This window comes from Onychostruthus taczanowskii, unplaced genomic scaffold, assembly GCF_017590055.1.
Source record: "Onychostruthus taczanowskii isolate IOZ18803 unplaced genomic scaffold, ASM1759005v1 scaffold3, whole genome shotgun sequence".
NCBI classification, from domain to species: domain Eukaryota; kingdom Metazoa; phylum Chordata; class Aves; order Passeriformes; family Passeridae; genus Onychostruthus; species Onychostruthus taczanowskii.
The window spans coordinates 6,171,840-6,185,737 of record NW_024500349.1 but is presented as its reverse complement, the minus strand read 5'-3'; the positions used below and the strand labels follow the sequence as shown (position 1 = coordinate 6,185,737).

The window sequence follows — 13,898 nt, the reverse complement described above, 5'->3', positions numbered from 1 at the left end:
AAATTTCTGTATACATTTTTAAACAGAACTTCAGATCAAATATGTTATCTTACTTAACAAATATGTTATCATATTAATAATCTTCATTTCTTAATCTCATCTGATGAGCTGCAATTCAATATTTGGAAACAAAAAAATTTCTTTCATTTAAATTGGTCTGCATCTGAGACTCAAGGGATTCCTAAATATTCTTTCTCTCATTACTGAAGCCTAAGCTTCTTCTGAAGTTGTTAAGTATAATTACCTTTAAATAACCCAGTTAAAACCCAACACATTCCTGCTATTGCTCATCCATTAGTGAAGTAAAATATGCCCTGTGGTTCACTAAGAAACTGAATTAATTGAGCACTGATATATTTTTTTCTGAAAACCACGTTCAAATATTCAGGACAATGGGTGATCTTGTCACCTGGACCTGCCTTCAAGCCAAAGGAGAGCATGAAGACAATAAAGACCTACTGTATTGGAAGAGACCTTAATTTTGCCTGTTCTAGGCAGTGATATTGACTCTAGAACTAGGGACCACTGATATCTGGTATTAAGTTGGAAGACTGGGATTTTGGCTCATTATGAGCAGAATTGCTGACCAGTAAGAGCAGGGATGATATTATTTAACAGCTTCACGAACAACTTGAGTGATGGAACAGAGTGCACCAGATGGCATTCACAGGTGAAACTCAACTGGGACCACTAGTCAGTATGCTGATGGGTGTGGCTGCTATTTAGAGGGACCTTGACAAGACAAAGAAATGGGCTGACCAGACTTTCCTGAAGATCAGCCAAGACAAACTTATTGTGCTTCACACAGAATAGCTCCATGTGTCAATGAAGGCTAGGCAAAACTGGCCAGAAGGAAGGCAGGTTTCCAGAAAAAGCCTTTGGGGTGGGTCCTGACAGGAACCTTGAACATGAGCCACCAGTGTGCCCTTGTGGCAATGACCCCTAACTGCACACTGGCTGCATTAGCAAGAGCAGAGCCAGCAGGTACTGGAGAAAGAATATTGCCCACAACTCAGGACACGGGAGGCCACATCTGGACTATGTCCAGTTTAATAACCAGCAGTGCAATACACTGGCAAATTGAGGGAAGTGGAGGGCCACCAAGATTGCTAGGGAACTGCGGCACATGATGTGCCAGGAGAGGCTGAGGGACCTGGGTTTGCTCAGTTTGGGAACAGAAGGGTAGGTGGGTATCTTAAGTCTTCAACTGTCTAAGGTGGTTTAGAGGGAAGAGATAACCAGAATCTTTTCAAAGGCATACAGTAAAAGAATGAGAGGCAAAAGGTATTAGTTACAGCAACAAAAATCTCAAATTTGTTATAATAAAGAAGGCCATGAAGATGAAGGCAATAAAGCACTGGTAAAGGTTTCCCAAAGACTGTCTAACACTGTTTTTGGAGACATTCCGAATTCAACTGAACATGGCTCTGTGAAACCTGATCTGATTTTGAAGCTGGCTCTTTTTGAAAAGTATAATAGACAAGATGAGGTCCAGGATTACTATGAATCTAAATTTTAATGTGAATTTATTACCACTAATTTTCAATGAAAAGCAAAATATCAATTGTAAAAAGAAACTGTCCACCCCTACATAAAAATAGCATTAAGGTCTATTTAGTAAAATGTTCTTGTAAGATGTGGGGCATGAGGACCTGCATCTTTTCTAGTTGCAAACCCCAGTCTTTGAAGCTTTTTAACATAAGGAGGCAGAGAACTGTCTCCATTAGAAAAGCAATTATGTGTGTATCATCCTGGAGGATAATAACAAAGAAATAAGCACATTGATTTTGCATGTTTTAATGTGAAAAACTGGATGGATGGATGGATGGATGGATGGATGGATGGATGGATGGATGGATGGATGATTTGGGTTTCCAAAGTCCATGTTTGTTTAATGAGGAAGGATAAATGAATACATAGACATTGTGACATAGTTTAATGAAATTTATGATTATTTATCTTATTAGATCATTTGCCACTTACTTAGACATTTTTAATTGTAGAGAAAATAATGACTTTAAAAGAAAGCAGTGACCCTTTTTTGTGGTAATGTTTTAAATAATTATTCCTATATAAAAATTAAATTTCAGATCTTAAACCAGTTAGCAAACACAAGCCATAGGCAAGTCAATGACCTGTATGTAGCAGAATCTGCTACTAATGAAACACAATGGCTATCATAGGTGCAGAAAACAGGAGAGAAAATGAGCAACACTGCAGTGAAATATGAAGTGTTCTAATGAAATATGTAAAGGAAAATAGACATAGCTAAAAAGAACAGAAATAATAAAAATACCCTTAGAAACTACTAATATTCATAAAGAAGAGAAATTATCTTCTGTCCAGATGTTTCTTTGTGATTTTTTTTTAATGTATACAGAATATTTGGCTTTCAGTTGACTCCTAAGACTCAGATAATGCCCCTGCACACTTATCCTTTGATTTACAGTCAGTTTTAGAAGTTCAAGACATCAAAAAACTGAGCTTTAAAAATACTTCAATTGCTGGAGAATTTCACTGTTTTTACAGATAGAATCACTACTGATTTCTGTCCTTCATGATTTAAAAATCTTATGAAACACATTTAAAATGACCTTAATTTAAGATTATTTTGAGACCCCATTAAAAGCCTCATCATGCTGATCAGAGTGATCCTTTTTTGTGGTGCAAAGAAATAAATGTATTGATAGAGTACGCATTTCAAATGCAATACAATTACACAGATAAATATCTATAGCATTTAGCCAGATGAAATTTGTCTCAGCTTTCCATGATAAAATGACCACACAGAAAAAGTCAATTGCACATTGCTCAGTTCTCCTAAATCGAGAAGAAACATTGCCACTGAGTTAATATAAATGGTAAAGGGTTGAAAACAATAGAAAAGTGTTCTTTGAAGGATATATTTCAAATGTATACACCAAAATATATACCAAAATATATACTTTGAAGTCTCCTTTTTTGTCTAAGGAATGATATCCACTCTAAGGATGGAAGTCAACTACCATCTTGATCATTGTTATAAACAAATTTTATTTATTTTCAGATTCTTAGGATAAGGATGAAATCGCCTGCAATAAGCCAGTGTCCTTCAAAGTTCTCTGAGAGGACACTTTGAATACCTAAGGCTTTGTTTTACAGACCTTATACTTTCTAAAGAAGGCCTCTGGATTCCATTGATGGCTATAAAAAGAGTTTGGAAATGTCCAATCTTCAATTTACAGAAGCCTTTTAAAAGCAACTTACATAAAAACTTTAATTTACTTTGTTTTCCTTAGTACAAAACAATACCTCTTTCTACCAGTTCACTTAAGGCGTCCTAGAAACTCTGTGATATAAAACCACAAGGAATCTCTAATAACTGTAAGGAAACATCAAAGCCATGTTAATCCACTCCTCTGAGTCTTGAAGAAACACCTGATGCCACATAACACTAACCATTGTTAGCCCCTCCCAGTGACTTCAATTGTACGTTCAACATCCACAAAGGTTTTTTTCCCAATTAATATTTAAACAAATATAGCTATATAAATCTATATTTTCATCTATATCTACACGCCTTTTTGAAACTAATACATTTTACCTCAGACATATTGCATGGTTTGCAAATCAATTTAAACTTCTGACAGTGAAATTCTGTCACCAACATTATAATAACATAAAAATAAATTAACCTGGTCCCAATCTGTGTTTCTTTCACGATCTTCAAAATAGCCTTTCAGATAGTCTCCTTTTGTATGGTTTCCTTTGACTGAAGTATTTCTTCTTCCAATATCTCTGATTGCCATACTGTAACGTCTTCTTTTGTGACTGTGAAATTGTCCATTTACAGTGCAGGCCTTTTTGGCTCTAAGCACATTGAGCAGTTGTTCTAGTTCTAGTAATTAATTAGAGAACAGATATGTTACCATAGGAAAATGCACATTTAAAAGACAAAACATTTAAAACATTTTTTTTCTTTTTGTTTGTTACAACATTGATTCAATTCCTCATTTTAATACTCTTTTCTCAGTTTGGTACTGGAGGCAATTTCTGCTTAACAACTCTGGAAGTTCCAGACACCCAGATCCTCAGCCTTTCCTTCTTTACATATCACACTCAGATGTGACTGGAAGGCAACTCATCTTTCATTTAATCAGCATCTCTGACAAAGTTTTCTAGTAATTGCTAAATAACTTCACTGTTCTTAAAATTTCCCTGTGTAAATGGAACTCCATGCTAAGTTGCCACAGCCAGGTATTCAGATCAGAAAACACATCCTCCATAGGGTGTCCTGAAATGAATCTTCAGGATGTTGTGCTGTCCTTGCACTTCAGAAGTGCAGCACAGGACAGTGAATTTTTTCTCTCCTTTGGTTAACTGGGAAGGATGCCTGCTCACAGCACTGAAACAGGAAGGAGAGAGACAGGATCCCTAATCCAAATCTGAGATCATGCACAGACGTATCATGACACAGCTGGGGTGCAATGGGTGCTTCTGCTGATGGAATGCCCGGTTATTTGAGAGGCAGCCCCTATCCTATCTTCCTTATCACCTTCCTTCTCCCCTGCACTGTCAAATAAAACCATAGTGATAATTTCTGTCCATTAAAAAGGGGCCCACAAATTAACTTTAAATAAATTTAGATTAATGGGAATGTTTCAATATAATAATCCTTAATTTTTTTAATCTTGTTACTCAGAAAATGCAAATGGTGTAATCTTAACGGTAAATCTCACAAAAAAGTTTCTGATAAGATGTTTCACTACTTTCTTTTGGCTACTTAAACAAACAGATCTGAATGGAGCTATATTTGCAGGTATATTTGTTTTCTAAATGTAGTAAAATCTAATTTTCTTTTTCTATGCTTCAGATTCTTACTCTTTCCTGAAGTTACTGTTAAGAATTTAAATAAATTTAAAGGGACAGTATAATGAGCTTAGACTTAAAATATACTTACTCTGTAACAAACTGCTTAAGAATATATTTTTGTTTTTCTCAATGATATCCTAACTCCACCAAGCATACAGTCCTGCTGTTATCTTCACTGGGGCCCAGATTTCACCATATATAGCTATTTAGTAGCACTGTGCTGAGATGGCTCCATCCATTCTTGTGAGAATTATTTTACAAGATCTGGCTGGGCAATTTTAAAGGAAGGGCTTTGCTGCCAAACCAGTGTTTTTAAATACAATCTATAAGCCCCAGTTTAGGGCTAAGGATTATTATTTTTTTAGTATTTATTTCTGCAATTCAATATACCTCTGTGTAACCTATGAATTTTAAAAATATTTTTAGCTATGCTCAATTCAACTTTTTAATCTGTTTTAACCCATACTTAATGTAACTTTAAGAAAGTGCTCTGAAAAGCTTGTAAGTTGTTGCTGTTAGCAATTGCCACAAAAAAAGGAAAAGTTGATGTCTTATAACAATCTTCTAAACCCATACCAGGCCTCTGAATTGATGGTGTAGCTTCTTAAACTGCCAAGCAGGCACAACCTTTTACAGAAATTAATAGCTGCTGCTGCTGAGAGCTTGGCGTTTGTTTTGTTTTGTTTCAGGTTTTTTGTTTTGTTATTTTTGGACCAGTTAGAGCACTCCTATACTTCTATTTATTTATGGTTAAGTAGCATTTCTGATAAGTCCAGCAATAAATTTTCCTGAATAAAATTAACTTTGCATACTCCAGCTTACCTGTCACTTGGAGCTCAGTGGTACTATTTAGAGAACTGAAAATATATTTTATAAAGAATTCTGGGGAAGGCAAACTTGCTTTCCCCATACAGACTCCTTGGAGAGCCAGAGTAAGGATTAAAGCAGCCAGGCGTGGAAGAGTGTTTTCATCAGCGCCATCTCTGTCCACTATATCAGCATTTTTCTCCAGAGTGCTCACATCAACACACTGAAATCAGGAGAAAACAGCATGAAGACAGTCCTTCTCACCTTCATTTAAATAATCAAAGTGACAGGAGGAGAAACTGTGGAGAACAATTTCACAGACAGTCAGAGTAGAACAAATGCTAAGATGTAAGCTGTAATTGCCAGCAGGACAGCTAATCAAAGGACATTTTCAGGAGAACAGGCATAGAATTAAAAATCTTGAACATTTACTCAGTGTCTAATGGGGGAAAAGTACAGTCCTTCATTCAGGTTATTTTTACTTAGTGTTATTTTCCTGCGGTTTCTATTGTTCCAAGTGTCCTCCTCAATTACATCTACTTCTAGAAAGTGGAAGAAAGGGAAGGAATTTTTGTTAAGGCACAAGAAATTGGCTCAAATAATACAGACTGTAACTCTTCATCTCAAACTTCAGAAAGAATTCTTTAAATGTTTTTAGTTCCTGACCTATTCAATGGAATCAATAGTTTTTTATGGATTAGTTATCTGGGTACAATATGGAAAGATATAATTTTGCTGATAAAGGGTGACTTTCCTGCTGGATGACCAAATAAAAACAGTAGTCAGTGGTATACCAACTGTGTATGGAGGTCTGCAAACTATCTTAGTTGCTTGGAAATTTACCCCCCTTTTTATATTTTCTTCCATTTTTTTCCTTTCTTGTTTATTTTCACTGCAAATAGTTGGGTTTGAATGAAACTACAATAAAAATAAAAAATTACTTGATTTAATTATTTTCTAACTCATATTAGCAAAATTAAAAGGTCAGCTAGATGAGCCAGCACAGTAGCCATTTATTTCATACATACTCATCTCTCCTTATGTAGGCCACAAACACTTCAGAGAGGAGGCTGCCATTTCTTTTCCTGCTCATTCACTATACATGAAAATTTTCACAATCCAAAACTTAATCTCTCATTTCCAACAAGATAATAGGTGCCATGACTAAAGAAGAGAATATTTTCTGTGAAACCAAAACACATAAAGAGCCACTAAAAATGCTTTTCTTCTATGACTACCCTGTGCCATTGGCCCTTTTCCACAACTCAAGTGTTGTGATTCCAAGTATTATGCTATTATGTTTTGTGTACCTTTCATAAAAGAAACCTCTTTTCCCTCAAGTCAGTGAATGGTGAAGTCTCAGTTACTGGACAGACTTGACAACTGATTGTACTGCCAGCATAAACAAACAGAACCCTCAGTAAAACATTTTAGCGTTGTTATTCTATCTTGACATTCCAAATACCCTCCAATGCCTCTTTACAGTTGCTCAGATACCATTGGAGTCCTTGGAAATCGGCACGTTCATCAAGACTCAGAATCAAAAGCACTGGTCAATGAATAATTTATGCAGGGAAATGACCACACAAAGAAGACAGAGAGAGGAACTGGAGGCTCTCAACATTCTGGACACAGCCAGGTCTCCTACCCATCTTCTGCTTGCGCAGAAAAACCTACTACAGCATGCTGTAAATGAAAATCTAATGAAATGAAAATTTTGAGCTTTGTATAAACCAAATTTAACTCAATCCATTGAACAGATCTAAGGAGCTACAAACAGGAGGTCAACCTGTACTTTAGGAGTTAGCTAATCTGGCTAAAACCTATTTTATTGCCCATTACAAGAAAAAGTTTCTTCTTCGACTTTGAACTCCAGAATATTATTCTATTATTTTTTATAATAATTCCTTATTTGAAATAAGGAATTCTAAACAGCAGTGAGAAAACTCACAACATGTTCCCTGACTTAGAAATGACGATTTAAGCCAAAAATCCTCAACATGCTTTTTTTCTTCAACTTTAAATTTAAGCTTATCTTTAACAATCTTTCTACAAGGCACATCCATGCTGGTAGATAATTAGTCACAAATGTGTTCCTACTGAAGGAAGCCATCACATCTTCATATTCCTCATTTTGTCCAGCTTTGGATAGACAGGGAAGTGTAGAACCTGGCAGGGATTATCATCACAGCAAAAGAATTCATTATTTCTCCTATACCAGCCAGTAATGGAACTGTTTTGCTTTATACCATTGAATACTTCAACTTTGAACTCTATAATATTGTTCTGTTATTTTATAGATCCTATTTGAGATAAGGATCTTAAATAGATCCTTAGATCTATCTCAAATAGATCTCATAGATCACTGGTAGTGTATCCATGCTAACAAATATCAGCTATGAGAAATTATTTTCTGTCCTTGGAGCCACGTGCAAAATATTGCATCTACACAGCTGTGCTCTTTTCCATCTGCCCTAAGCAGAGCAACTGCATCTGAATTGTCCATTAGGAATGGTACCTAAAGTGCAGTATTTCACCAACCACTTCCACAGACCCTGCCAGAAACAACTCAAAGAAAAGCATTAAGCAGCAAATAAAACACAATCCCAGTGTTCAAGCTGTGCTAGGACACTTTCACCTACAAGTCTTCTGGAGGACTGTGGTACTGGCACAGTCTCTGTACTAGCATAAAGGCATTATACCTGTAATAAAGATGAAGTTATTTTTACATATGTTTTCTTTACCTGGTTTTCAGAAGTTTTAAAATGTTGCCTTACTGCAGCTAAAACATCTTCAGTTTCATTTCGTGAAAAATAATAACAGTCTTCATCATGTCTTAAACTAAGCATACTCTGTAGGTAAAATTTATAATCCTTATCATTTAAGCTGAACTCTGAAGAACACATATCTCTACGATGAAGAATGTAGTAGAGAAGAATAAGAGAAATTCTCTCAAATACTTCTTCACTGAGATGATCTTCTAAATCTCCTCCAGTTATCAGTAACAAAGCATCTGGTTCAAGGCACTGTGAAGAAATAAAAATAAATGGAAATTCAACTCAACTGACACCCTGCCAGGCATCTGCAAATACAGATAGGAAGGACAACGAGAGAATACAAGTTCTATATTTAAGGGATCGAACCCAAAACTTCACAAATGCAGGCTGGCAGAATGGCAGGAGGAGGGGGTAGGTAATTCTTCGAGTTCTATGACTGCAAGATCACACCATGGGGTTTTTTTTCCAGAGCCCCTTTTATTTTTAAGGAAAGTCAAGTGTCCTAGAGATGGCACTTTGAGCAACCTGGTCTATTGGGAGGTGCCCTTGCTCATGGTAGAGGGAATGGAACCGCGTGACCTTTATGGTCCCTTCAAACTCAAACCATTCTATGATTCTATTCCGTAATTCTATGATTTAGTGGTTTGAGACTCGCTACAATTAGGAATAATTCTGATCAATCATTGTAGAGAGTGAAAACCTTCCACTGGCTTCAGCAGATTATACTTCTGCTTGCAAATATATTAGATAAGGGCTAGGCCTATTTATATTTTCATCTGTGCATTCTATACGTGTTTACATTATGAGATAAAAACAGTTGCTGAACTGTAGTTAATTGAGGCTATGTAAACAGAAGTTATACCATATTCAATGCACTGCTGAGAGACATAATTGAGCCTGTAATCACACAGCTATTTTTATGTTTCTCAATGAATTCTGTTAACTGCAACAATGAGATCCAGTGCAGAGCCAGCACAAGGTCTCAACCCCATTTAGTCCTTCAAAAGCATTTCAAGAGGGACTGAAATTACATATTCACCCTGTGCAGGCTTTACATCTGAGCACAGATTTTTAATATGTGCAAAATTGCAGACACTAATAGTCAAATTAACTATTTATATACATAAATAAGCTAGATTACAGTATGGTTCACTGTGTCCTGTCCTGCCTTCATTGCTTATTAAGGTCTTTAACTTTTCCTAATTCAGTCTCTGACAATTACTCTTTCAACTAGGAGGAGTCTATTCTCTTTTCTGTCCCAAAGACCTCAAGTCAGTCAACCAGCCTTTATGAACACTCAGTAGTAATACAATAAACATATGGCATGAAGTGGAAGATTTTCAAAGATTTCTGTAAGATTTTAAAATCCACTGAGGATAAATTGCAATCAGTGAGTCCATTGTTTGCTCTTGCAAGGAAGATGACTGAAAAGAAAATTGCTAATCAGAAGGAAGCAGATGCATTGTAAAAGATGCAGTTACTCCATAGTATATGGGTAGCCCGTGGTGAGTGACCCTTGAAGTGATATTAAGAGAATATAAAGTAGTCAGTCATTAGGTTGGGGGTTTTTTTTTGTTTGTTTGTTTTTTAGTTTGGGGGGTTTTTTGCTGCTACTATTATTTTTACAGGAAAAAACATCTGTCCTTGATTTAGAAAAGCTAAACAAAAAAAGAAGCCCAGAACTTTGGCACTGAAGTCTGAGTTTCTTTTCTTTAAGTGGCCAGAAGTTCCAAAAAAATTTTGCTTACCAATGCAAGAAATATATGACGTCTGTTTGCTTAGGAGATAAAAAAATGTCAGATGCTATTCAACAGTTGCCAGCCCCTGCCCAAAGAGTCTTAGGGCCACTATATAACAACAAACCAGAAGAGAGTCTAAAGAAAATGTTAAACTTCACTGCTTTTAAATGCCCAATAGAGATATCATAAAAACAAAAATTAAAAAAATCTGAAAACAAAGTCATGTGGTATAAGCCAATCCTGGAATTAGAAGGGAAATTGAATCTGAAATCAATTAGTGATTCGCAGCAAGTATGAGGAAGAAAATGCCAATATAAGATGGGACATTCTGTTTCAAATTTTGATGAACTTGAAGGATAGTGCTTCTTGCACAGTTTTTGCTATCTTGGTTTACCAAATCTTGTTAAATCATCATGGAAGATTTCAGCACAGTATCACGTGGGCACCATGTGACTGAAGTGCCACATTTCTCTCAAGGACTTCCTACAGAAAACCACGTGCCTGTGGTGCTGGCACAGAAACACTGACAGTGCAGGATGTGTGCAGTGTTTCTGACTCAGATTACACTGAGGAATACCGAAAATGGTAGGAGTCCTCAAAGTCTTCCTATAGAAAATTTCCAAGATGAAGCCTGAGCAGAGCATAATTACTTCATTACTGACCAAAGTAAGCCTCAGGTAAGTTTCCCTTAGATTTTGTCCATCCAAGGACACCAGCAAGCTCTCCAGAAATACATCACAAATACAAGGAAAAACCATGCCACTAGAAAAGAAAAACAAAAAGGACAAACAAAAACTTAGCCCCCTGTTTTGTGAAGTTTGGGAGGATGTTGTTAATTTTTAGTCTGGGCCTGTATCTGATGCATATGTGTTGCCCATGTGTGAATAATCTCTGAAAAATTATCCATTTAGGCAATGAGAGGCACCTACAATATTTATGTATGAAATTTCACATTTGGGTTCGTATGAAAAATGGGAGCATTTTTAGAAAGGGTTAATAAAGTGAGCAGCTGCCTACTGCACAGGATAAAAAGATTCCTACTTTTTGGCTTGGCAGATTGCTGAAAACAGCACCTTGTAAAAACATTCACCTTTCAGACCATCTTCGTAAGTGTGGTATAAAATGACACTGCTGTATGTAGGTCACTGAACAGTGCCAGAGCCAGAGTAATGAAAGCCAAGGCTGACCAAGCCCTTTGTCGTCCCTTTTAGCTAAGTTGCTCAGTAACACTGTCCCTGTCCTTTCTTCATTGAATCAGGACTGAGTTCTTAAAATATTCTCAAGTAGACAACCAATCCCTCTGTGCAACTGTACCCTGGACTACTTCCAGTTTCAATTTTGATTTGTAGATTCATTGTTCTGCCTTTCATTTTCCTTGACCTGAACTGCTTACAAACCCTCCCCTTAATCTTGAATATTTCAGTGAAGTGGTACATAAATCTGAGACAATCCTGTCTGGGTTTTATTTTTATGAAGTAAAATCCAGAACAACAACAAAAGAAGTGGAAAAACTGGTCCCCAGTGTTTACCTATGTCTTTCCACAGTGGAAATCCTGTGCCCCAAATTCAAGCTCATGCTTTTATTGTTACACCAGGTTTCAGCAGAAAAACTTTTGCTCAAAAACAAACACTTGGGAACTTTAAAAGGAATGTCTGTCATGTTTGGAATATCTCTTCATGAGCTCAAATAATAAATAATAATAATTCAAAATGAAACAAAGCATGAACAATTTTTTTTTTTTTGCTGCAACAAGAAGATTTTTACATGTTTAGGTGTCGTATTCAGGACAGTATCACTCAAACAAATGTTAGAACTCACTGATGATCCTGTAAAGATATCCCTCATTAATTGAAGCACTAACCAGGTTACAATCCTCTTGCATGCCATAAATCCGCTGTGGGCACTCAGCTCTCTCCAGTAACATTTTGACCAGTTCTCGTGAGTGGTTCGTGTGGAGCTCAGTGTTTTCAGCTGAGAGAATGCGTAAAACTTCCACCAGAGAGCCTCTGCTGGGAGGATTGCTGCCATCCTGCCCATGCTCTTCCCCAGGCTGTCCTTCAGCAATGAGCACGCTGAATATGAAAGCAGAACATACCACCCCAAGAGCTGGATACTTGGTCAGAAAACACATCTCCTCTTCCTGCAGTTTGTGATCTGCACTGAACGTTGGATTGTTGTTTGGGCTGCACAGCTTAAACTGGAAATCTGAAGAATCTGAATGGTAAAGGGGAAAAAAAACCCCAACCCTTTAATTAGTGCGAATGCAATATGTTCGAAAGGATTTATTAATTGGTCGGCTAAGCTGATTTGCAGTGACAAGCTGGTTTTGAACAACAGGGAGCCTGTAAGGACTTTACAGCACAGAACAGCAGGAAACTAAGACAACTATGGCCTCAAAACTTCTTTAGAATTACCAATAAGAGGTTGTCTCGAAGTGCCCTTCCCTCTTCTTAAAAATAAAGTCTATGGCTTTCATTTCAGTGTTATGTTATTGCATTCTCTACTAATTCTAATAGGAAAACACCATAGCTTTTGTTTTCATTTCATCATGAAAACAGGTCTTTAGTAACAAAAATAGCTGTAAATAAATATTGCTAGTCTAATACTATTATGAATGCACAGTAATTATGTTACATAGAAATAATATAAAGAAGGTTATATTGTCAAAACACTTTACCAACATCACTGAACTCCTGCTATACTGCACAAAAAAAGAAAAAACAAGATGTACTTAAAAATTAGCGATTGTTACTCAGATGGAAGAATTACAAATCTGAGGTTATAATTTCACTCAAAGAACTCAGTGAATAAACAAGACAAACAAGCTTAACTTGTTAACTCTAGGTGCAAAAGACATTTTGTACTATAAATCTCTCTTGTTCACAATCCTTCCTAATAAACCACTCCTTCTACTTTAACAGTAATCTATAAAATAGTTTCACTTCTGTTTTCCACAGAAGTTTTGATTTTATTGATGGGCAGATGCTGGCAGTGACATACATATTCAGATAGTAAAGCACATGTTAAACAGCCACATGTACATTCATCTTTGAACCGCAATATGATACACGTCTTATTTTAAAGGAAACTTTGCTAACAAATTATTTAAAATTGAAAAAGAACTGCCAAATTCAAATGGGCATTTAGTCCCAAAAAAAGTTAGTATGTTTGTAGATATTAGGAAATCTTTTGGTGTTTAAATATATTTTACTGTTAGGAATATGTATCATAGTTACAAGGATATTATGAGCATTTGTTTCTAAATGTTATTTCCTTACCTTCTGAAGGGAAAAAGAATGCTCGAGTATCTAGGTTTGTGGCCTTCTGAATCCTCAGAAGTATTTAGCTGCTGGAAGTCCAATGTTTTTAAAATTCCTTGATGGTGCTCTGGAAGCTGGAGAGGATTAGTTTATTGCTGCCTTGAAAAGTTTTCAGTTGCTATGGAGAGAGCTGCCCTTAAGGTAACAATGGAGGTGGATAGGAATTAGTACATGTTCTTCTTGTACTTGCAAGTTCTAAGCCTTGCATTATTGAATTTATTTCACATTTTCTAGTAGTTATCTTTTTATGTAAACAGTCTATTTTAGAAATACAAGATGTATAAAATCTACTAAAGAATGCATTTCATTGTGATGGACAATATATGCAAGCACTCATAACTGTTCTCTGTGTTACTAAATTATTTGATCAATGCTACAACAAACCTCAATTTTTTTTTTTTTA

General features: G+C 36.2%; 1 protein-coding gene across 2 annotated transcripts in view; it reads right to left on the bottom strand.

Annotated features, from left to right (window-relative positions):
• The window catches only part of SLC39A12 (solute carrier family 39 member 12), a 33,459-nt gene extending 19,825 nt beyond the window's left edge, over nt 1-13,634 (bottom strand). For both annotated transcript variants that reach the window (XM_041408625.1, XM_041408624.1), the window contains exons 1-5: nt 13,454-13,634; nt 12,037-12,389; nt 8,403-8,684; nt 5,674-5,881; nt 3,675-3,877 (exon numbers count right to left, since the gene is read on the bottom strand). In XM_041408625.1, coding sequence (XP_041264559.1) covers nt 3,675-3,877; nt 5,674-5,881; nt 8,403-8,684; nt 12,037-12,306 — 963 coding nt within the window. In that variant the 5' untranslated portion in view covers nt 12,307-12,389; nt 13,454-13,634. The remainder of the gene's footprint in view (nt 1-3,674; nt 3,878-5,673; nt 5,882-8,402; nt 8,685-12,036; nt 12,390-13,453) is intronic.
• Nucleotides 13,635-13,898: the final 264 nt, after the last annotated feature.